The 23,990-nt window shown below is 52.6% G+C and overlaps 2 protein-coding genes across 16 annotated transcripts in view; both read right to left on the bottom strand.

Moving 5' to 3' along the window:
- Positions 1-75: 75 nt before the first annotated feature.
- Positions 76-5,378, bottom strand: PRKAG3 (protein kinase AMP-activated non-catalytic subunit gamma 3). Of its 6 annotated transcripts, none has more exons than XR_007378721.1 (13): positions 4,187-5,378; positions 3,390-3,429; positions 2,917-3,158; positions 2,753-2,834; positions 2,616-2,674; positions 2,453-2,498; positions 2,288-2,342; positions 2,053-2,179; positions 1,796-1,961; positions 1,675-1,712; positions 1,456-1,602; positions 1,205-1,374; positions 76-693 (listed from the first exon to the last, which is right to left on the bottom strand). XR_007378721.1 is itself a non-coding variant. In XM_048953991.1 (13 exons), the coding sequence occupies exons 1-13, from the start codon at positions 4,217-4,219 to the stop codon at positions 671-673; spliced, it is 1,152 nt and encodes a 383-aa protein (XP_048809948.1). In that variant the 5' UTR covers positions 4,220-5,378; the 3' UTR covers positions 76-670. The 6 variants fall into 6 exon arrangements, 2 of the variants coding, with proteins under 2 accessions (XP_048809948.1, XP_048809947.1); XR_007378722.1 differs by having other exon boundaries at positions 2,917-3,146; XR_007378723.1 differs by having other exon boundaries at positions 2,917-3,018.
- Positions 5,379-5,492: 114 nt separating this feature from the next.
- The window catches only part of LOC125697169 (tubulin monoglutamylase TTLL4-like), a 34,587-nt gene continuing 16,089 nt past the window's right edge, over positions 5,493-23,990 (bottom strand). For 6 of the 10 annotated variants that reach the window (XM_048953968.1, XM_048953969.1, XM_048953967.1 and 3 more), the window contains one exon: positions 22,167-22,927. Coding sequence is in view for 4 of the 10 variants with exons in the window: in XM_048953974.1 (XP_048809931.1) it covers positions 6,176-6,317; positions 6,929-7,011; positions 7,652-7,722; positions 9,786-9,996; positions 10,572-10,674; positions 12,495-12,632; positions 13,309-13,443; positions 14,008-14,106; positions 15,356-15,478; positions 16,119-16,247; positions 16,652-16,734; positions 16,816-17,010; positions 17,431-17,507; positions 18,484-18,594; positions 18,801-18,925; positions 20,590-20,653; positions 21,019-21,128; positions 21,580-22,883 (3,303 nt within the window). In the remaining 6 variants the exon portion in view is untranslated. Of the gene's footprint in view, positions 6,318-6,928; positions 7,012-7,651; positions 7,723-9,785; positions 9,997-10,571; positions 10,675-12,494; positions 12,633-13,308; positions 13,444-14,007; positions 14,107-15,355; positions 15,479-16,118; positions 16,248-16,651; positions 16,735-16,815; positions 17,011-17,430; positions 17,508-18,483; positions 18,595-18,800; positions 18,926-20,589; positions 20,654-21,018; positions 21,129-21,579; positions 22,928-23,990 lie in introns of those variants that run through there. The other 4 variants (XM_048953974.1, XM_048953975.1, XM_048953973.1 and 1 more) reach the window with 1 other exon arrangement.

Raw genomic sequence — 23,990 nt, 5'->3', positions numbered from 1 at the left:
AACATCCCCATCCTTCTGGCTACGCTGAGGTGGGCCACCCCATCCCCAGCCTTATCCCAAAGAGCTGTGCCAGGCTGCATGCCCAGAAAGGCCACAACACAGTGCCTAGGGTAGGCTGCTTTATTCCAGCAAGGCTGAAGAGACTGGCAAATAAATAAATTACCCCCCATCCCCCTATCAGTGTACAGGGTCCCCCTGTGAGCACCTCTACCAGAGCACTCAGCCCTAGAGACCCTACAAAAAACAAGCCTGTGCGTGCAGCTGAGCCATGCGCTCCTCCCAGGCACCCGGCACAACCAGTGGGACCTGAAGCACTGGGGTCTCACAGCAGGAGGGGACAGCAGTCGCTGGGAGGGGGGGATGTTGCAGGTCCCCCAGGGCCATGCAGGTGTTCCTGTGTCCAGCTGCACAGCTCCTGGTGGCACGGTGCCTACTGAGCATCCCTGTGTGCTCGCAGTCTGGAGGCACGCTTGGACCCTTTTTCCCCCGCTCTGTTCCTCCCAAGGTTGGCAGGAGTTGGCCCCAGGCTCAGAGTGAATCCCAGGGCCAGGGTAGGTGGGCAGCCCCACCCCACGGAGAGCCCATGGGCCCCCAGCCTCCTTCCACGGCCCTGCGGTACCCGAGCAAGAGGCCCCGCGTTGGATGAGCCTGTGGCACTTCCCTGGTGTCCTCAGAGCGAGTGTCGATCAATGCCTGCAGGGCAAGAGAGTGTGTGAGGCCATAATCCCCCTGTGGGCACCACACGGGGCTGGGCACCCTGCAGCATAGCACTGCATCCTGCCCTGCAGCTGCGGGACACAGAGCACAGGGACAACCTTCATCCCAGACTCGTGTACAAGTACTGGTGAAGGAGATGGGGTTGGTCTGGAGGGAGATATACTGCTGGTCTCCCCCTGGCACTGCCACCCATGTGGGCATCGTGCAGGTCCCATGCCTGCTTAATGCAGCCCTGACACCTTATGCACGGGGCACTGTTGGGGACCAGGTGGACATGAAGACCAGGAAGTGATGCCAAAAGGTTAAGTTTTGTCTTGGGCTGCATCATGTCCCCAAAACCATCACCCAGCCCTAAGAACTGTGCAACCTGCATCCCACCTAGAGACCCTGGGACAGCCATCACCTTGTGTCACCACCTGGGCACCCCCAGTGCTCCCAGATCCCCCCTCCCTGGCCAGCTCTGCAGTGGCAGAGGGGCAGCGCCTACCTGAAGTGGAGAGAAATGGAGGGTGCGAATGGAGAAAGATGGAGCGTCGTGGGCTAAGAGTTAAGAGCATCGATACCTGCGGGAGTGAGCACCAGGGCCTGGAGGATGTCAGAGAGGGAGACGATGCCCCGCGGGTACCGGTGCTCGTCCACCAGAACCAGGCGATGGACCTGTGGGTGCAGAGTATCACAGGTGGGCAGCGAGCAGGGAATAGCACAGATGAATGGAAGGGATGTGCTCCTGCCACTCACCTGCTCCTCGGTGATGCGGTCAATGATGTCCTCCATGGTTTCGTGGGGGTAGCAGGTGAGGACGCCCTCCAGGCACACAGTGCGCTGCCGCAGCGCCTCCCGCACGCTGATGTCCAGGTTGTTGTAGGTCTTCTGTGCTGCCAGGTGCTGGGAGGAATGATGATGCTCAGGATGTGCTCCCACTGCTACCATGGCCACGCCAACATGCTCAATACTCACAATGACATCAAACCTGGAGTAGAGCCCAACCACTTGACCTGCAAGGAGACAGAGGAGAGGGTGAGGAAGGGATGGCAGGAGGGGATGTTGAGGTGGGCATAGGGCAGGAGCTACAGGATACCTGCAGCATTAACAACGGGCAGCGCAGAGACACGGCGGTCCACAAATATCTCCAGAGCAGCATACACAGGAGCATTCTCAGGTATGACAGCCACATCACGGAAGGTGCCGACACACAGCTCCTGCACTGTTTTCTTTAGGAAGCGCGGCTTGGGGATGGTGGAGCCCTGGAGCAGGCAGTGCACGTGAGCACACACTGTGCGCATACCCTACCCTGCAGCTGCAGACTGCTCCATCTCCATTCCACCTCATACTCACGAAGATGTGGAGGAACTTGAGGATGCGCTTGTGGGTGAGGATGTGCAGGACGTTGCCTGAGATGGGCTCAATGACTGGCAGGCGATGGATCTTGTGCTTGATCAAGGAGTAGACGGCATCGAAGAGGCTGCAGGTGGGGGGATGTGGCTGTGCCCAGAAGCTCCCCAGTGCCCCGAGTTGGTGCCCACCCCCAGGTGGGGGTCTTGCCAGATCTCCCCCCTAGGCAGGAGCTCACCTATCGCTTGGGGAGATGTAGACAAGCGGCTTGAAGGAGCCCTGCAAGTACACCTCTGCAAAGGGAGAGAGCTGCAAGTGGTGTCCCACACTCCTAGAGCCACCCCCACGCTGAACATGACAGACATCCCCAGCCCAGACACCCCCCGTCACCTCCAGCTTCTACCTCTCCACGTCTCAATCTTGTGCTCCTCCACCTCGTAGATCTGGACCTGAGGGCAGGAAGATGCCCTACTCAGGGTGGCATGGCTAAGGGCTGCCTCATTCCCCCGCATTCCTCCCATCACTCTGAGGGCAGAATCATGCCCATCACAGTCTGGGGCACTCACCAGGGGCGAGCGGTAGTAGCGGTGCAGGATGTTGATGAAGTCAGTGATGGTGAGCATCCCTGCAGAGACATGGGGCTGCCCACTCTGCCCACATCCCATAGCAATCCCTCTGTTGCCCTGGCTGCCCAGGAACTCACCCACAAAGGCCTGCATCTTGCTGTCCCACAGTGGGGCTGCCCGCACCCCGTTGGCCACCAGTGCCACAAAAGCTTTCTTGATCTGCCAGCAGAGAAAAGAGTGTGTCAGGAGGACACGGAGGACCCCCTGCCCAGTTTGACCCCAGTGATCCTCGTGGCCTCACCTCCAGTGTGGTGTCAAAGACAACAAGCTTGCAGCTGGTGGGAACAGCGTCATAGCAGCAGTGACTCCTCATGAAGTGCATGTAGACCTCAGCGTCAGGGCTCTGGAAATTGTTGTCAGGTTCCAGCCCCAGGATCTCATTGCCCAGCGTGAAAGTGATGGGCCCAGAGCCCTTCTGCTTTTCCTCCTCCTCCTCCTCTTTTCCCCTGGGATGTAGTGCCTCTGAGAACCCTGTGGGCACACCTACCCCAGCAATGAGCTGAGCTGCTGAGTCTCAGTGCAGCAGAACCCCCAGACCCCACTCTGCAGGGACAGAGGCAGTGCAGAGCACAGCAGCTGTTCAGCCTGGAAGGAGTTGAGTGAGGTGACATGGGCTTTCCAAGCAGGCCAAGGGCTTATGCACTCATTGCATGAGTGAACCAGCCCCACCTGCTATCCATATATATGCTGCTTGTCCCCCTGTGTGCTACCCACCTTCCTCCATGGGGCGGGCAGCAGCATCCAGCAGCACCATCTGCAGGGGCATGCAGAGATGGGGGGGTCAGCAGCAGCTAGCCCACCTCGCCCCCACCTCATCCCACCCCAGGCTGCAACCCCCAGAGAGTTCCCTGCCAGCATAGGCCCCATTGGGACAGAGCTTGTCTACTCCTGAAGGATCCTAGGTGCAGGGCATGGGATGCCAGAACACACAATGCTCCCTTCACTGTCCGAGCTGAGGCAACCCCGTGCCCTTCCTCTCCCTCCCCTAGTCCCCAAGGTGTAAATCCTACTCCAGCTTCCTCTGATGCTGAGAGTCCTGCCAGCACCACCTGCCACACAGGTCTAGGTATGCCCAGCCTCACGCTGGGAGACCCTACAATAACAAAGGGGGAGCCCAGGCAGGAGGGGGAACAATCAGAACAAGCCGGTTGGCCCCGTGCCCCCATCAGTCCCCCAGACGACCCTACCATAACAAAGCAGCACGAAGCATGAGCAGAGCTGCCAGCAGAGCCAATGTTTACATGCCACCCTACAACAACAAAGCCACATGGATTGCTCTCTAAGGAGGCCAGAGCTGCCCTGGCAGGGAGGTGACCTTACACAAATGCCCCCCACCCCAATAATTCCCCAGCAGCTGGGGACAGCGGGGGCAGGCAGGTTTGTGCTGTGCCCTGCGTCTTTGTCCCCGCACCAATCCAGCCACAGAACAGGTGCCACCAACCCCCCACCCGGCATGGCTAGTCCCAAGTGGGGGCTACCGAGCCTGGCCCCCCCACCCGTCCTGAGGGTACCTGGGGAGCGGCAGGGCTGGAGAGTTGCTCCATGCTGACTGCAGGGCAGCGCTGCTATTCTGGGCCCGCGGCTGGCCGGGGCCTGGCAGATAGGGTGTCACTCAGCAATGCCAGCCATGCCCCCTCCAACGGCGGGGGGGGGGGCACTGCCACCAGGCAGCACCCATAGCGTCACCCCATCATCTCAGTCTGCAGCACCTGCTGCACCTGGGGACACAGGGGATGGATGGATAGCCAAAGGAGGAAAAGCTATCCCCAGCCCCCCAACTTTTTTACCCAGAGCACGACCCAACACCACCAGGATGTGGCTGCTGCAGCAGGAGCAGTGGTACAGCACCACACGTACTGCAGGATGTTGGATAAGCGGCCCCAGTGACAGCCAGCACAACGTGGGACACAGGGACAGCTTAGCTGGGCGCTCTGTCCCCATGCCACGGCCCATCCTGGGGTGCTGCTGCCATCCAGCCTCTTCTCAGCCCCCAGATCTCATGTCCCCAGCCCTCTTCCCTTACCCCACTGGGCCACCCCCTCCCACCCCATGCTTGCTCCCAGCTCCGTTTCTATTTCAGGAAGGTTCAAATATCGCCCTGGCCCACTGCCGGGCCAGCCCCAGAGCGGCCGTGGGCGAGCAGACCCATGGCCGGCCATAAGAACAGGGAGGCTCCAACTCACCCCAGGGGACAGCTAGACGCTGGTCAAAGCAGGGAGCAGGGCCACGGGCCCCCACACGGGTGCCAGGCAGATGATTTTAAATCACAGTCGACAGCTTCCCAAAATACCCATGGGATGCAGGGGCGGCCGCAAAATCCCCATGCACGTTGTACGGGTTGCGAGGAGCAAAAAGAACTACACCAAGAGCTATAGCAAAGGCATTACCCAAAGACAGGAAGAAACAGAGGATGTAAGAGAAAGGAGGCTCAGGGCTGGGCACGAGCCAGTGGCGTTGAGGTGACACAAGGGTTCCCCCAGGCTGCCTCACTACCGTGTGATACTGGCCTGCAGATGTAAGCGTCCAGCCCTGAGCGGGTCAGCCTGGCTCCAGCCTGGCCACGGCGGCGGTGCTGGCAGCAGGCATCTCCACTTTCGGTGGCTATTTTCAGGTGCTGGAGAGAAGCCGAGGAGCGATGAGATTGTCACCAAGGAGACCAGAAAACAGGGCCTGCTGCAGGCATGGGGGGCTGCAGGGAAAGCAGAGGGAAGGGCTTTCTGCAAGCCCCAGCCCCATAGCGCCCCAGCCAAGCACCCACTGTGCCTTCACCACAGAAGGGGCCACCAGGTGTGATCAGACAGAGAGGGCACAAGAGCAGCCATGTGCAAAAGTTTAATGGAAATTCTTCAGAAATCAAGGGAAAAATAGAGAGCAGGAGAGCAGCACCCATCTGCAGTCCCCAGTGTGCACACTGCAGGGTACCGCAGAGTCAACAGCAGTGAGGGGCTGCTCCCTCCCCAGCCCCACTGCAGCTGGGAGCCAGGCCAGGGCTTGGGGCAGCAGTGGGCAGAAACCAGAGGATGCGGGCACAAGTACTCAGATAGGATAAAAACCCACGGGCTGGAAGGCCCAAGCCCTGCTCCTTCCAAAAGAGCAGAGTGTTAGCTGGCCCTCCCCTGCCTTGGCCTGCGGTGAGAGGGGAGCAGACAACTTTGCTGGCTCTCTAGAGCTCAGGGTTAGTGCAAAGCGACACAGGCAAGGAGGGGTTCAACCCATACTGGTGAGGAAAGGAGAGAGGGAGGCGACGCCCAACTCAGCCAGATCCTACAGAAGGAAACCATCATCACATCAGGCTTGAACAACAGCCACAAACCCAACTTGGCCAGGTTTTGCCATTTGTTTTAAAAAATGAGTCACACAGTTCTCTCCAGGAACAACCAACTGGAAAGTGTGCAGTGCAGGGAGCTTCACAGGACTTGTACTTGTGCTCCAGAGCCAGCTTCTGTCTCTTCCTTTGAGGTAGGTTGAGGTGTCCCCAGGGAGGGAAGGCAGCTGCCTGCTCACAGCACCAGGGCAGTGTCTGAGAGGCAGCCACCAGGTTTCTGGTCAGCTCCAACAGTGCATTTGTTGAGAGGTAAGCTCTGAGCAGGGCTGGGCTCCAGGCATCTCACAAGATCTCCACTGTTTGGTGAGATGAGGTTGCTGCAAGAGAAATATTAGGGTCAGGGGTCGGCCTTTCTGGCTGCATGAAAACCCAATGACATTCTGGTCTGGGCACAAGATCTCTTCTCCCTTAACTCCAGAGGCCAGGTGTATGCCTGCACTCCACTTGGCTCACTCAGAGGAACCACAGTCTTGTATCAAGCTGCCCAGGCCAGTGGCACCCACCCTGCAGCCCAACTTCATTCAGTGAAGCTGGCAGAGCACAGCAGCCCCACAAACCTTGCTGCTCCCCCAGCCCTACATTGGGGCAGAGCCTCTGCTCTCCATCAAGGCGGTGCAGGTCCCTGTGGGACACGTTTTGTCAGCACTCCTGGACCACAACGGCCACTTGCCAGACAACAGCCATAGCAGCTGTTTTGGGGCCTTGCACCAACTGAGCAGGGCATACAGTGCCAAGGAGACAAGCCCAGTCTCGTAGACATTACACGAACCCTACCAGTTGCTCTCCATAAATGAGATGCTGGCCTCAGAGCCTATAAGCAAATCACTTTCTCTGTCCCCTGAAACAAAGCTGCTTTTCCTGTTTCCAGTTCTCTCTGCACACCAGTCCCAAAGCCACACTGTGCATACCCCAGCCAGGGAAAACTCACCCCAGCCTGTCCGGTTCCAGTTTGCTGAAGCCATTGGATTGAACACTGCTTTTCTGGAGGAAGAAGGACTTTGGCAGCGACCACTAGAGAAGGAGAGAAAGACAACCAAAAGGCTATTTAAGCTATGACAATATCCCCCAGCCTAACAGCGCACAGAGAACAGGCTGGGATCTGCTGTAGGCTGCCCTACTGTTCTTCAGCTTCAATTGCCTCACACTGCTGCGCATCATCACTGCCACCAGACTGTTCCCAGAATAGCAAACAGAGCAGTCTTCACTCCCTGCTTAATGAATCCCTCTGCTGCAAGTGGGAACAGAGCATCCTGAGGTCATAAGAGTGGATTTCTTCACTGGATCAGCCTGCTCTAAGGCACAGGAGTGACAGAAGGAGATTGTTCTCTTACCAAGGGGAATAAATGGCAGGCCAGATGCTAAATATGCCAGGCTGTGCCCATTATGCCCAACCATTTTTGGATGCAAAGTGGTTGCAATTTGATCTACTGCACAGATTTTATATTAGTGTGGGAGACAGAGAAACGTGGGTTTTTCTAGACTGCTGGAGGCCTTAGCAGAGAGGGAAGAACAGCACGAACAGATAGGGCAGGAGGCACGGAAAGTGGAAAAAGCAGAAAGAGCTCCTGAATCAGACAACCCACAGATTCATAGACTCTCTGCCCCTCTCTTCACAGCAACCTTTCCCTGGCTTATCCACAGCTATGCTCACCATCTGGGCCAAATCCGTCCCTGTCCCAGTGTGGTAGCCTTTGACACACCATTTCTTCAGTAGCTCCAGACCTGGGAGGTGACAGAACAGACAAGAAGCAAGAATGAATTGGGAAGCTCATAGACAGCTACATCTCCCCCAGCTTAGGGAACACAAAAATGCTGCACGAAGTGAACTGACCATGCAGTGATAACTTGAATGTGTGCCTGAGCCCCAGCAAACACAGGGTAAACTAAGGCTGTTCACCCTCTGTATGAGCAAACATTGCTGAATGCTAGCACGTGGGGTGATGCAGTGCCTGCCTTTCTCCCAGGGAGCCAGACACACCGAGCAGCAGGCTCAGCTACACAGGAAAACTGGGGCAGCACAGGATTTGCTGATTTGGACCAGACTGGCAGTCCCCTGAGCCTGGTGCCTGCCAACAGCAGCACCTGATTTGGGTTGCAGTGGTGAAAGTTCCTACAGTGCAGATATAGAGCAGCTTTGCAGTCACCAGTTCCTTTCCCAGAGGATGGCAGCTCAGGTAGCTTCCTCCAGGCACATCTACCAACTGCATCACCTCCTCCCTGCCCGGAAACATCCAGGCCAGGCAGGCACACACAGCTCAATACAGGCTGAGACCTGGGCTCCATTCCTGACACAGATGAGGCTAAGGTGCCTTGAGATTCATGAACCAGCAGAGCAACAGCCAGGAACTTGATGCTCTCCAGCTGGGGTTACCACGCTTTGCTATATGATACCAGCTCTAGCTATAGGAGGAACCCTTGCTTCCCAAACTGTGCTCCTTGGTGACCTTTCAGCATGCCCCAGGACCCTGGAAAAAAAACCATGTGTTGAGGATTGAGAGAAGCAGGACAGCTGGGCAGCGCTGCCCCAGCTCTGGGCACCAGACAAGGCTCTGAACTTACTGGCCAGGGAGAGGTGAGGGCTGTGAGGAATGGATGTGAAAAGGAAGGGGGCAGAGGCTGGGTTTTGCTCATAGATAAAGGGCAGCAAAGGGGTAGTGCTGTTTGCTGGGCTGCCAGGAGGATGCTGGAGCACTAAGCCAGGGCTCAGTCCGAGTAGCAGAGCTCTGGGCAGCACTTCAGTGAAGACGATGACAGGGTCTTTCTTCCAAGTGACAGAAGAGCATCCAGAAAAGGCATTAGCAAGGCAAAGAATGACACATGCTGACAGCACAGCTGGAGAGGGCTGCAAGGTTATTATCTCTGTGAAAGACAGTTACTGACCCCTTTGATATTAGCTTAAATACCACTGAAGAGTGACAAAAGCTTTTCCTCCCAACCTGCCTGCCCCATTTTTTTTGTTTGAGGTTTTTTTTGGTGGGTTTTTTTTTTTTTTTTTTTGCTGTGCATTACATAAAGTGCTGACATTAGGAGCACATACAGTTGTATCAGTGGAGGGTTGGCTTCTTCCGAAACCTCTTCAGTTAAGGCAGGGGCTTGAAGGAGAGCCCTGAGCCACAGGCTCTGTGTTCTCTAACATCTTACACTACAACTCAGTTTTCTTTCCTGGACACTCCCTCCTATTGTCTTTCCTGGACAGCCCCTCCTATTGCTCCGAGTAAGAAGGAAATGGTCTGCCCAGCAAATTTCACTAAAAGATGCTTTTAGTTGGAATACAGAGGTGTCCTGGAGAAGTGGAGATAAGAGATAGATTTCATTTCAGAAAAATGCCCCTTTCTCCTGCATGTGTGCTGGTGCTACTTCTTAGGTTAGAACACAGCAGCAGACACAGGGAACAGGCCTAATTTTGCCTTCACTTCACAGACCACCTGTAAGGGACAAACCCCAGTGACTCGAGCTGTTCCTTCCTCAAAAAAAGGCATAGGTATGGAATAAGAGGCCGGAGTTGCAGGGTGAAAGCAGAATCTATGCTGCTTTAGTTGAGAACTAAATATCCCAAGGATATCCCAAGGCACCTAGAAACGCTCGATTGTGCTGGTGAACTCAGCACCAGATCCATGATCAACTCAGAATAAGCTTTTCCTGACATTTGAAGCATTCTGAGAGGGGAACTAGCGTGGAGGCAGGCAGCTCCTTATCAAAATGCATAGGGTCAGAAATCTCCCACGGCCTCAGGCAGGCAACTTGCCTGACTCAGGTAACTGTGCCAGCTCTCAGATGGCAGTTACCTTTGTGTTTATTCAAGTAGTACTTGAGCTCCCACTGGGTCACCAGGATGTTGAAGTAGCGAGGCTGCTCGAAGAAGCGCAGGTAGCGCGTGGAGATGTGGGTGGGAAACACCCGCTCAAACTGCCCACGCCGGGAATATTCATCCTCTGTCTCCACCAGGATGCGAACATCATCCGGAGTCAGGATGTCCAAGACAGAAGAATAAAAATCCTGCAGACAAGAGCGTCTCAGGGTCAGGGAGAAGCGAGTTACGTTTTTTCAGTTCCTTTTTCCACCTCCCCACTCTCCAAACACTTCCAGGCAGAGGTCTCCATGAGTCTGAGATCTCCGGGACAAGGGCCACTTGCAAAATGAGGGAATCTGAACTCAGTGCTGACATCAGTGCTGCTGAAAACACCACTTCTGCCACTGCGACAGAGGCTGCACACAAGGGAAGTGTCCTAGCTAACCTGTATGCAGTCAACTGACAAATGCAGTGAGAGCTGCACAGAGACATATGAGAAACAGGCAGTGTTCAGACCTTATTTGGGGACCAGTGGATATTGTCCCCCCATCAGCACATGTCCACTTCAGTGCAAATATGAGTCGTGGCAACAATGGTTTAAGCAAACCTGACTTATTTCTGCAACCTTGTGATCTGCTGAAGCCCAGGTGTTCCCCACAACCTGGGTGTCTCCACACAGAGGTACAGTCAGGAAACAGGACTGAGACAAACACGGAATTGTTTGAGACAGTGGCTTGGCAGTACTCTGGCAGTTTCAGTACCAGGGACTGTTGTGTCATACCTGGTCAGGTATCTTCTGTGTCAAGTAATAGGCCTTCTTTAACTTCTCTGCTGTGAAACACTCAGAGGCTGGTCTGGGCTTCTCTTTCAAAGCACTGCCCTGACTAAGAACACAGAAAGACAGTAGAATATTTAAGAAATCAAAGCAAAGTCCCGATGTTGCAAGGCTCCTCTCAGCATGACACCCCAACGAAGATGTCATGAAAGAGAGAATGCTTCCTCCAAGGACTTCACTACTTCTGGGATCAGTGATGCATCCACAGCCTTATGCATCAGCATGGGATCCAGGTAGGATGTGAGCAAGGCAACAAGGGAGATCCTGCCAGCTCAGGCCCCACAGCATTCCTTCACTAAAAACATTAACAATCACCTCCCACCCATACAGAATGAAAAAGGGCCAGAAAGGCACTGTGACCTGACTCAGAGCACTTGAAGCCTGGACAGATCTTAGGTTTATATCCCACTCCAGATGCAGCTCCCTAACTACACTGTGCCTGGGTGTACTTCTACTCAGTACTGATTCTGTACAAGAAAGGGGAACATTGGGGGATTAAGCATTCATGCATTATCCAAGAATTCCCAATATTCAAATGCATCTCCAGTTCCACTTGCCATAGGAAACCTTGGTCTTTTGTATGTTCTGACCAGCAAGCATCTCAATTATTCTAAGCACCCAAATGAGCCATTTGGGGATGCCAGAGGCAGAGATACTTGCCCAACACCTTTTAACACTTATATCAACACAGCTAACTTGTTCTGCTGCCACAAAGATTATTAGTAGAGCAGAGATCCAAACAGAGCCCTGAGGCTACACTGCATGGGTCTTGGGAACACAAAAATCTACTGGAATTATGCCCACATGCAAAAAACAAAACAAAACAACACACCCTCTCACATCCTTTCCAGAGCAGCAGATACAGTTAAGCAAGCCTGCTCCTGGATGCAGGAACTCTGGTAATGCATCATCTGAACCATGTTAAAGATCTGGTTAATCCTCTGCAGGTTCCTGCAAGGGCACCTGCCCTTCATCACCTCAGTCACAAGCTGCAAACGAGCCTGTGATCAAAGTGTCACAGATGGGCTGGTGAGAGCTCCCTGGACTGGAATGGGCCCATGCTCCAAGCCTCTCTCTCTGCTGAAGGCACAGAGCCGGCAGAGGGCGGGAGTCCCATCTTCTTTCATGCCCATCCATCACTGTGTGCTGGTGTTCAACCCAGCAAGCTGCCCCTTCAGTAGTGTACATATAGCAACCACTCTGCTGCAGAGCAGGGCTGGTTCCTTTTCCCACAGCACAAGGTCTGCAACCAGTAAAAGCCAAAGCTGTGGTGAAACAGAAGGAAAAGGGGCCTGGGTGCACACACGCTCAGAAATTAGCTTTATGCAAAAAAAGCTTCCCTTTTTTGCAAGACAAGACTGCACACCCACAACCATAGGTCTACCTCCTCTGACACCTGTAATTCTGTCTAAGGAACAGATTGCTCTACCCTTTGCAAAATAACAGGTGCTCCTCTTGCTCAAGTCGGCAGCATGTCAGCTCTGGGGGATGGGGTAAGCAGATCCAGCCCCAACACAGCCAGCCAGCCTTTGAAGCAGATGGAGAGGCAGTGCAGCTCAGCATCATGCTAGTTCTGGCAGGAGGAAGGAGGACTTGACTAACTGCAGAGCAAGCATGAATTACACTGGCCTACTCTCACTTCCAACTATGGACTTGTAAATCAGGCATAAATCCTTCCTTGAAGAGTCTGCAGGAACCAGATACCCAGGGAATAATGCAAGTCCCTCAAACATCCAGCTGAAGGACTAGCAAGCACAGGCTCTTGACAGAACAGAAACCAGTATGTTGCTCTGAGAGCAGCCCCCAAATGAAATCCTCCAAGAGAAAAGCCTGCTTTGCCTTTCTGCCCTGAAAGAGAATAGGGCTGACCTGCAGGTGAAATCAATTCTAGTCTGAGGTCTTGAGGCTACGCTGTCCATGCTGGGCAGAACAAAGCCAGCGAGGTTAAGCAGGTCCCGGATCATCTGGCCCTTGATGCTCACATCCAGAGGTGAATTGGAGTGAAGGCTGGAGGAAGAAAACACAGCAGTCTGAGTGCTAGAATGGAGGTTCTGAGCCTGAAGGCCCTGTGATCACTCCCTTTGGAGTGTCCCTCCAGCCAGAAATGGTTTGCTTCTCTTCCTCCACCCAGAGGGTTGCTGGAAATTCGCAAATCCATCCTTAGAGTCCAGCCTGCAATCCCTACTGTGTCTAGTTTGTGCTCATCCAACTCCAGTAGGCAGGATAGGCTGTGTCCAGGCACACCACAGCTCCCAGCCCTGTCTGAATAGCTGAGACCACATAGCCAGGTGGAGCCAAGGAACAAGCAAGAGAGGAATGAATGGTGCGTGAGGCAGCAGAGCTGCCAAGTACTTCTGCCCACACAAAGAAATCTCTGCCGTCACCCATTCCTTACATGACACATTCTTCCTTGGTCTTTTTTTTTTTTTTTTTTTTTTTTTTAAATGTACTATTCCCTGGCTCTAGCTGAGGCATGCCCAGCACAGGTTTCTAAGCTACAGATGGATGCTGCTTTTGCAGACAGGAAGGACTTTGAATTCTGCAGGAATCAGGAGAGGGAGTCTTCAAAGCAGTTGTTCAGTGCAGGGGACATCATAGGCCAGATTTACTTTATGGTAAAAGAAAAGCTGTCATCCACCTCCACTGGCCTAGAGACAGACTTTGGGAGGAAAAGCTGCTTTACCTTGGGGAAATGTTGACCTCTAAGATCCAGGGCTTGAGGTTTTCATCCAGCATGATATCAAACCCAAAAAGCTCATGGCAACAGTACGGCCGCCGCACGTACATCTTCACCAGGCTGTTCACATACGGCTCAGATCTGCAAGCCAAGAGAAAATGCTCATTTCCAACAGACAGGCAGCAGAGACCTGACTGCAGCACACTGCCAACACAGAGTGCGCACAGCCACATGCTGTGGAGCGGATGGGCTGAAAGACCAAAGCAGGCCTGCAAGCTCCTGCTGTACTGCATTTGAATCCAGTATCAGATCCTGAGCAACCCCCCAAGCCGGGCCTCTGTCAGACAGGATCCACTTCTGAATAGAAGATTCAGCCAGCACCAAGGGACCTTTATTCTGAAGCATCCTGCACAAGTGGTGCAGTGGGTGCAAGCTGGCAGAGTGCCATGTATGCTGCACCCTCTTGGTCCTCCCCTCTGCACTGCAGGTGGATCCAGGAAGTATCAGGTCTATTCATGCCTTGCAGCTACGGCAGCAAGAACACAGCTAACAGGTCACAACAAAGGATTTAGAGAGACTGAAGCCAGCAGTGGTGGCAGCACTTAGATTAAGAGCCAAAGGACTAGACTGAGTGGGGCTGAAGAGCCAGAGGGGCCAGGAGTGCACTCCTCAGTCAGGAGCAGAGCAAGGGGCACCAAGACTCACGCAATTATGGTTTTGATAACGATGTCCTTAATCTTCTCCCAGATGGCCTCACTGTTAACTCCCTTCTGAGTCAAGTAATTCCAGAGAGCTTTGAGTGCCCTGGGAGACAGAAAGCAAAAGAGATTGTTTTGTGGCCCCTTGCTGCCCAGCCCTGCCCCGCCAGGGAAGTGAAAACAGCAATAGGGAGCCTTGGCAAGGCTTTTAGCAGGAAGCTAAGGGATGTATCTCCACTTTTCCTGACCACAGCATCCTTCTGCCATTCTCAAACCACTCTACTCCTGGTTGCAATTCTCCCCAGCCTGGCCCCTGTTCTTGCAGGACCAAGCTATCAGAACCATAAATCTGTCATAGACTTATCCCAGTACTGGAGTAGTAAGTCCCAAATTAGCACGAGCATGGTACGTCAGCTCCAGATCTTCTCTTCCCTCCCCCTTTGTGTCCTTAGCAAACCTTCCCTTCTTGCAGGCCTTCCTCAGGAGTACTGCAAAGCAGCTCACCAAGCTCATCAATACCCCCAAAAGCCATTTAGCTACAGCCATTTCACTGAAGCTTTGGGGGGTGGAGAATTTTTTTTTTCCATAAATGTGGCAAGAAGGATGGTGGGGGAAGAGCGTTTGTGCTTTTGTAGGAGTTTCCCACACCACACCAAGCACTGCAAGTTTCCCTGACGCTGAGCCAGGGATGCTCAGATGTTGCTTAAATGAGACTGTGTGGCTAATGGCCAGGAATCCAAAGGTCAGGCCTCCTGCATACAAGACGGAGTTGATTACAGCCACTCATCTTTAATGTGGGAGCAGTCAGTTTTGACTTGCATGGTGGTACCAAAAAACAGATGAACGCAGTCCCACAGGATTTCAAATGCTGGGAGACAGCAGACCCTTCTCAATGTACCCACAGAGGAACTGTGCCGAGCAGCAGATCCAGGCAATGCAATTTTATGATACCAAATCATTCTCCACAGCTCCCTTTGAAGTGAAAAAGACCAGCCCAGGCCCACAAATTGAGAACTCTATCCTGCACTATTTTTAAAAGAGTTTAAACATCACTGTGGAATCAGAGACAAGTGCCTAACTACTTGGATCAGTCCACCTATAGGACAGCAGGGAACAAACTTTTGCAAGACTGCAGCCTTCTTCTGAAGTGACCAGAAACAGAACCACTGCTTCTCAACACCATGTCCTGATAATTGGAATCACTCTGCTGTCCCCATTTCCCCTGGCAGGAGCAGATGATACTGAAGTTTTGGGTACCTTCCAGTTTTGGGTAGTAATACTAAAAAAGGCTGATTTAACAGAGAACAGACAGAGCTGACCCCGTGCACTGAAAGTTCCCCCCTCACAGCACCTACCACTTGTGTCCCTGGCAAGCAGTCTCATCCAAGTTGGACTTGTATTCAGTGTTCTTCTTGTTCACACTGTAATTGGTCAAGTGCACGAACTTGTTGCTGAGGCTCTTCATTGAAGAGGAGTACCTAGAGGAAATGGTAGCAGCACAAACAGTCTGAGCTTAAACAGGTTGCCTCCAGACCCATGGTGCAAGGAGCTCTGTTCTCATCACCTTTCTGTTTGGCTGCACACCAACTCTGCTGCTGCCCTTTCCCAGAGAGCCTGGAACAAGGCTGCCTCCACAATTTCCATCCCCACAGACCCAGAGCTGGGAGGACAAAGGAAGAGATACAGAACAGGCTGCCCTGAGACTAAGGGATGCAATCCCACCCTCAAAGTCATAAAAGTAGACCAGAGTGTCACTGGGCAAAAGCAGTGATGGTACTACAGCAGCACAAGGCAATACAGTCAAAACTGGATGAAACACCTAAATTTCCAATGCATCCACTTGAAGCACAGACTGCACTTCAAGCAATGCTTTACCCTGAGCTGATCCTGACTTGAAAAGGTGGATGCACAAAACATCCTCTCACATTTCCTTTCACCTGCAGTGAACCTGTGCGTTTCAAGACTGCTTATTCAGCAGCAAGAAGAGCTTCAGAAGCAAACTAGAGCTCTGAGCATCCACCATACAGTGTGACTGCCTCCTGCCCAAGCTGAGGTAGCTGCCACAGCCACAAGTGGCTGATCAAAGAAGATCCCCTGTACCACTGTCGTACAACTTACTTGCAGCTAGCAAAGCGAACCAATCCATCCTTGAACAGGTAGACCCTGAGGGGATCATAACAAGTGACATACACATAAATCCTCAGGTCGAATTTCCTCCCATCAATGAGGTAGGGTTTGTGCAGATATCTGCAAAAGAAGCAAGCACCAGCAGAGTTACCATTTCTGCATGGAACAGCACCTCTTGGCCCCACCTCAGAAGGCAAAAACAGCAATCAACTTGGAGAGCAGGTGAAATTCTTTTGCATAGCATTTCCAATCTTAGTATAATGCAGTGAAAATGAGAGCCAGGAAAGCTCTCCCACAGTTTACACCCAAAACCTTAAAACCTTACAGAGAAATAGCAGCATCCCTGTAAACCCAGCTGACAGAGCCACACTTCCAGCAGCACCACTGTGCTCAGCCTGCAGAGGTGTCCAGACGCAAACCAGATGCTTCTGCTTTGCTGGGTAGTGACAACTGTCCAGATCTGGTCTGAGATGAGACAGTAAGAGGTCCCAGGCTGCCTGTCAACTTTGCTTTCTTTTGCTCACCTCTGTACCAGCAGCGGCCTTCTTTTGGGTAGCTGGCTCCATTTGTGGATAACCTGGATGCCAATGCCCCTTGCTGATGCTGGCTGCAAAACAAACAAGAACAGATCAGATCTTCTCCTGGCAGCTACGTTGGGATAAGGTTCCGAGTGCTTCTTTTCCCTTACTGGTTTCACAATCCATTTCTGGCGGCTAGCTCCTTCCTCCCACGCTTTCCTGAGTAATTTGATGTCTTGGGGCAGGATGAAGGACTGGGGGAAGAAATTAAACTCCTTCTTCCCACAACGAGTCTGCATCTTCAACAGGTTGCGCCACAGACGGTCCTTTCTCCCAATTTGAAATGAGCCAGGGAAGTGGTTTAGCTGAAAAGGAACCCAGATCCTGTGAGATGCTCCTGCCTCTCCACGTCACTCCCTGGCCAGGGAATACATCCTCTCTGAACCCAGCAATGACTCAACTCTGTCACTGGAACGATTACTTCAAACAACAATAACTGTGGTTAGACAAAGCCACAAGTGAAGACAGCTTAACTACAGCCTTGGTGTGTAGTTATGGTGTGTAGTTAGGATTCGTGCTCACAGCAGAGATGTTCACCCAGTTCCCATGTGTGCCTGCCTCTTGCACTCATCTCCCAGAACAGAAATACCAGCTGCCACACAGCTAAAGTGACACCACAAGGACAGCCTGCACAGCCAACACCTGGCCCTGAGGGGAAGGCACCCAAACTGCTCCCAGCACTCTCTCCACACACATAAAGGAAGTCAGCACAATACATCTCCTACCTTCTGGTGCTCCCTGATGGCTCTGAAGCCGGGGGACTTCATGTGGTGGCCCCAACAACCCAGCCAGTCATTGCTTTCTACAGGAAAAACAACAGCCCATGACTGAGTACCCTGCCACACACAACACCCTCTCAACCCAAAAACATCCCCTCCCTTTCCTGGAGCTAGTAGAAGGGCGCCAGGGATAGTGCACAGCAAGAACACAAAGCAGTCACACTAGCACTGCAAAACTGCCAAGCCAAGAGCTGTGAGAGGGATCCAGTTAACCAGGGGGGGGTCATCTGCCCACAAGGACTGGTGCAAGGATCTGGGCAGAGAGAGAGCGAAAGAAACATTTAATCCTCGAACACCCTTACCTTCCTGTTTTCCAGCAGGAGAGCGAAGCAGTTAGCTAATCAGCTCTGCCCTGCAGAGGGATGTGTAGGATTGCGAGATATTCTACGCTTTGGTCTGCCCTACATGTCTCATTACAGCCTCAAAATGAACTGAGCAGAGGTCTCCTGATACACAGAAAAGCCCTGTTAATAGCATTAGGAGATCACATACCAGAGTACGGATCACAACTGTGAACGCTCGGTGTGTCCCCAGCCCGCCCCGACACGTCTCTCCTGTAGCAAGATACCAACTCCGTGAATTCCCCGCTTACAGTCAGAGTGAAGGACAGTTTCTTCTTCAGTACATGTGCACAAGGGACAGCGGTGCTGGTGCAGGCACTAGAGGAGTGCTAGCCGCCTCAGAGTGCCAGCACCACCTAGAGGCACAGCTTAAGCAAGCCAAAGGGCAGCTCTGCTGCCCCACATACTGCCCCAAATGGGCAAGGAATACGTCCTTCTGGTTCATACTACTGACAAGACAAGAGGGAGACTGGGCTCTGCCCGGACTCCAAAAGTTCACGTATTTCAGGCTGGACAGGCAGAAGCAGGAACACAGCATCCTGCAGTGCCTATCTCCCTCCTGTTCTGCTCTTCACAGGCAGTCTGCCTTCTCACACCCACGAGCTAGAGGCGAGGGAGGACATGATGTATCAGATGATGCCAGCCTCCCACAACTTACTTTTGCTGACTCTGAAGTGAGATCTGCTAATGGTTTGCTTCACAATATTTGGCGTGACCGTGCACATTTTCCATCGCAGCAGCTTCCTTTGCTCCCAAGGCAGCTTTTCCACTAAGACGACAAAAAGTGAAGGACAAAAAGAAACCAAACACAATACCTTGATTAGATACAGCACTTCCTACGTTCTGCTGCACAGCCACTGGGCCTGCAGGGAGGGTATGTAATCCTCTTTGCAGAACTGGCATGTGAGAGAAGGCACAACGGCCAGAGGAGATCCAGGATGCTGGAATATGGCATGGCAACACATCCCAGCTCACCTCTCTCATCGCGAGTGCTGAAGTAGATGGTTGGAGGCACATTAGGGAATAAACTGCAGACAAGAGCGGGTTTGAGCACTTTCTCCTGATCCTCAGTGGGCTGGTCCAGGCACTCGAGGCATTTCCTAAGAGAAACAAAGAAGGAGGCAGCTGAATAAAGGTAAAAACAGCATGGGGAGCACCTACACATGCAGTCACACAGAGGCTGGTTTACATCTCAACATCCATAAATGCATATGTATGCTCAGAGACCGTACTGTCCGTAATTGCCACAAAGCAAGGAAATGAGCTTCTGATGCCTTTGCAAAAATATATTTAAAGGAGGGCAGTAAATGCAGTGACAAGGGGATGACAATGCCACAGACAGGAGACGGGGCAAAAACTGCTTGCCAGGCAGGAAACAAGAATAGAGTCCTCAGGAGGAGGTTACAACCCCAAAAGGGCCGCTGACAGTCAAGGAACCTACAATGAATCAATAGTGCAAGAAACTGGAAACAGCAGACAAAAATGGAGCCACATCACACTGATGAGTGTCCTGCACTGCCCTTTGCCTCACTGAAGACAAAATGCAACAGTGGAGCTGGAGATCAGAGAAAGGAAGAGAAGAGCCTGGAGGGAAGCTGGGATGTTTCATAAGTGTTTATTTCTATACAGTCATTTTTTTCAATACCAGAATTGGTAATTAAAAGTTATTAAACAGCAATAAATCACATCGATCGTAATTCCTTGGCACAAATCTTGTTTTAGTCCACAGCAGATCAGATGGCTCCACAAAGAGCCTTGATCCTGCTATCAGGAATTTGCATCACTGTAATGTGGTACAAGCAGTGGGCGTAAAAGCCAGTAACCAGTCTGCAGAGACAAGGGGTGGAGTTTGCAACAAATAAGCGTGCCAAGCATTATCTCCTCCTGTGTTTTGCAGGGAGCTTGTTACAAAACAAACCCTATAACCTGGTCCACAGGAACATGGGCTAGAGATTGTAACACAGATACCTTTAAGTTGTCATAACCCTCTTGGTTTTGGCATTTTTTAAGGGAGGAAGATGGAGTTTTATTGAACGTACATACATCATCTTACCATGTCAAACCCTAGACAAAGCAGTTTTCTGAGAGAAAGCACAGCATTAATAAATACATCTATTGCTACATACGTGTATCACACATACAATCATAGAATGGTCTGGGTTGGAAGGAACCCTTAAGATCACCTAGCTCCAACACCCTGCTATAGGCAGGGACATCTCCCACTGGACCGGGTTGCTCAAAGGCCCATCCAGGCTGGCCCTGAATGCTTCCAGGGAGGAGGCACGATGATGCTAAAAGCAGAGCATGTAATGAATGTTGCAGAGGTGAGGGCTGGAATGCATGAGGCATCATTGGTGGGAGTTTGGTAGTGGGTGCAGTGACTTCTGGAAGAAGGTGAAGGACTGCCCAGTACTGCAGGTCTGACTGCATGCAGCGAAGGAAGTAAGGATGAAGGAGAAGCAAAAGAAGTCAGTGTGTTAGTATTCCTTTATCTCCTCCACCACAGTTGCAAAGAGCAGCACTGCAGCATGACCAAGGACAGATCCCACAAAGGTCTGCCAGGAATCAGAGGCAGGGCTCGGATGACCACAGGCTGACCAAACCACGGCCAAAGAAACCTCTTTCCAAAAGCTAAAGAAAAACCCAGGCTGCCGTCTTGTTTCTAGGATGCAGTGCTGAGACACAAGACCCCCCAAGCTGTTTGCAGTCCGTGGACAAAAAGACAAAAATGCCAAGCTGCAGTGCATTATTTAGAGCTACTAACCTGGATACAAGAGCCACGGAGTCATTAGATGACATGCCAGTGACAGAGGAAGCATCCGAGTCACCTGCAGGAGGGAAGAGAAAAAACAAATGGTTCTGTGGACAGACCGTTCACAGCTGCTCCAAGTTCTTGAATCCTAAATTTCACCCACTAACCCACTATGAAGAGTGGGACAAAAGTAGAGCCAACAGCCCTTCACACAGACTGGAGCGGGGCAAGTTTAAACCCTATTCCATTCCCCAGAGGAACCTCCACAACTTCTCCTTGCTGCTAGATTGATTTTGACTTCCACGCAATCTCTAGGTCATCCCAAAATGACAGCAAGAACGTAAGACAGTGTGCAGTCACAGCTTTCCTGCTGTGCACACACCTCACTCCCAGACAGCCCCTGCACACACCAAGGGGCACAGCTCAGCTGTGGGCACTCACTGTTCTCTTCCTCCTCCAGACTGCAGCTCTCATCCAGGCCACCAGGAAGTTCTTCCTCCACATCGTCCTGAGGATAGCTCAGCTCCAGCAGTGACTCCCCAGCAGCAACACTGCAATGAAGGACATCACATTAGAGAGTGGTAAATACTTTCTAAACCCAAAACATCTAGAAGCCCACAGTGCTGCTCCATATTCTCTTTGTCCTACATTGATGCCACGCTCCTTCAGGAATGCACACTTTCGCCCAGGGAAAGCTTTGTTGGAGCTGGCCTGACAGCAACCTTCACCCAAAACACATGCAGAGCCTGACAAGCAGGGCTCCACCACGCTTCCATGCTGTGGCTGAAAAAGTAGATGAGAGGGCTCAGAGCCATCAAGGGCCTGTGTGACCTGGAATAGCAGAAAGGCTCCTCCTGCAATAGGATGTTTCATATGGGTTTGTTCACAGACGCAGTCACCCCTGCACTGCCCTAAGTATAGCCTTTACCAACACAAACCCCGAAGAAAGCCAGTCCAACCCCACCTCCCCACAGCCTCTCTCATTCCCTATGCTCTACTCACTCAGGCTTTTCTGGGAGCATTGCGTGGGCACACTTCTCCTTTTTCTCCAGCTGGATGCTGGACATCTGAGTGGCCACTTCAGAGATGGCAGCAAGCTGCTGAGGCTCTGCTCTGGCTCCCTGCTCACTGCCACGCAGGGCCAGTGTGTTTGTGAGCCGGCAGTTGGAGCTGCGGTTGGGAGAGCTGGCACGGGAGGCCAGGAGATGAACGCTGATCCGTTTAGTGCAGACGACAGCACCATCAGAGCCTATAAGGCTTGAGTTACCATTAAGATGATGGCTGCCCATCTCCAAGTTTGGGGGAGCAATGGTCTCCTCTGAAGTGACGTGTGCCATGATGCGATGCCGTGATCTGTCTCTGTTGGACAAGCCACCTGCATTCTTAAGGCCAGAGCTTTTAACTTCGTGTCCAAAGCCACTGCAGGTGGCAGTCTGTCCAACCAGCTGCTGCACAGCTGCCGTGAGGCTGATCTTGGGCTCTGCCTCACACAAGCTGTATGCTTTCCTCTCAGGGTCCCCCAGTGGCCAAGAGCACCACTCATTCCTAAGGGTCACACTGTTGGGCACGAGGGTCAGGGAGGAGGCAGAGGTTTGTTCCTGGTCACTGCTTTGCACTGCAGGGCTGTGGGGGAAGCAGTCTCCATCAGTCCTGGAGCGTGGCCATGAGATGGTGGGAAAACTGGCAGTGTTCTTCAGCTTCTTCATTTCCGGTGACTGCAGCAAAGGCACTTTAGCACTGCTTGGCTGTAGGAAGGAATTGCTGTGGAGCACTGGTCTGCAGGAACTGGAAGCCTGCTGAGGGCAAGCTGAGCCCAAGCTGAGGGCAGAGCCTTTCAGCCCAGACCCTGCATGCTCCTCAGGCAGCACAGGTGGCAGGCAGGGCTCCATCATCAAGGAAGACATTGCCCTTCTTGGGGCAGAGCTGGTGTCCTGGGGGCTCCAGAAAGGAAAGTGGTAGGGTTTGGCTCTCAGGCAGGAGCGCTGGTAGAGCAGCGTGCTCCCACACAGCTCCGGGCAGGGCTGGGAGCTTTCAATGGGATGCGATGGGCACGGTGCTGGCGGGTACAAGAAGCATGACTGTTGCAAAGGGATCCCTGAGGGCGGCGGGCTGAGATCCTGGTGGGCATTCACATGCTGCCTCTCCAAAGCCCAGATGGGTTTCGCGTGCTGCTGAGGGGCGAGGCACCATGCTCTGCGCTGTCGCTCTGCTGCAAGGGTGTCTGTCCCGAGGCCAAAGCTCTCCTCCTGTCTGGGGCCCAGGTTATTGCGTTCTGGTCCTGCTGAGGCCATGTAGAGCCATAGCATGAGGCAAGAGCAAATCTGTAATCCACTGCAGCACCTTCACTGGCCTGAAACAAGATGACTATGTGAAACATAGTGACTTGAGCAGCACACCTGCTTTCCTCCTTATCGCCACAGCAAAGCTGGCCTCTTACAGGATGTCTCTGCACCACTGCACTTAAAGCGCCAGGCCCAACTGCTGCCAGGAGGGCACCAAGAGGCATCAAAACCCATGTCCCTCCCTCTGCCAAGGCTTCCCAAAGGTCTCTCTGGACCAGACCACAGCAAAGAAAGTGTTGGCATCTCACTTGACACCAGAGGACATGAAGGACAACTTACAAAGGGTCCCGGGAAAACTCCTGTGCACACAAAAGCTTTGACTTTGTGAAAGCAGAGGTTGCCCTGGCTGCCACAACTAGCCTGGCAAGGCAAGGCAGCTCTCCTGGCTCCACAGCAGCTGCCAAACGTTTCTTGTTTTTCTCCTTTCCTTAAGGCTCCAGCTCCCAAGGTCACACAGTTTAGCAAGAACCTCAGCTTTTACTTTGACAATGAATAAGTTTCTTGCTTTGGTAACTCCACAGAAAAAGCCCAGGAGTGAGAAGGCTGCAAACAGAAAACACAGGGCTCTTCCAACACCATCACCTGTACCAGGCACAGACTGCCTGCACTACACATGCATTCTTTTTAATTGTGGCCCTACAGAAAATACTCTTAGAAGGAGCAGCCAGCAGACCAGAATGCTGCACAGCACTTGGTGCCCTAAATCCTCCTCAAACAATTGCACTGCACCTGTATGATTCTTTTGCCTGGGGAGAAGAGAGAGAAAACAAAGCACGTGCCAGATATTTGCCTTGCTTTAACTCGTGCCTGGAGGGCCCCCTGGATACAGCCACGATAAGAAATTGCTTTCAAGCTTAATGAAAAACACACCCAAAAAAAGCAGTGAAAGGTAAGCAAGGCATTAACCAACCCCCCACTCCCTTCATTGTCTTGCAGTGCACACCACTCTTTTGTCACCTGAAAATCAAGCGTGGGCTGCAGCACTTGAAATGTAGCTTCCAGACCAGAAGTGCTGCTCTGCAGCACCACGAGAACAGTGCAGGTCCACCAAAGGGCTGGGTCAGGCTCACC

This window comes from Lagopus muta, chromosome 8, assembly GCF_023343835.1.
Source record: "Lagopus muta isolate bLagMut1 chromosome 8, bLagMut1 primary, whole genome shotgun sequence".
In the NCBI taxonomy this organism is placed as follows: Eukaryota; Metazoa; Chordata; class Aves; order Galliformes; family Phasianidae; genus Lagopus; species Lagopus muta.
Note: the sequence above shows the minus strand (reverse complement) of the source record. Positions and strands in the feature narration are given on the sequence as shown.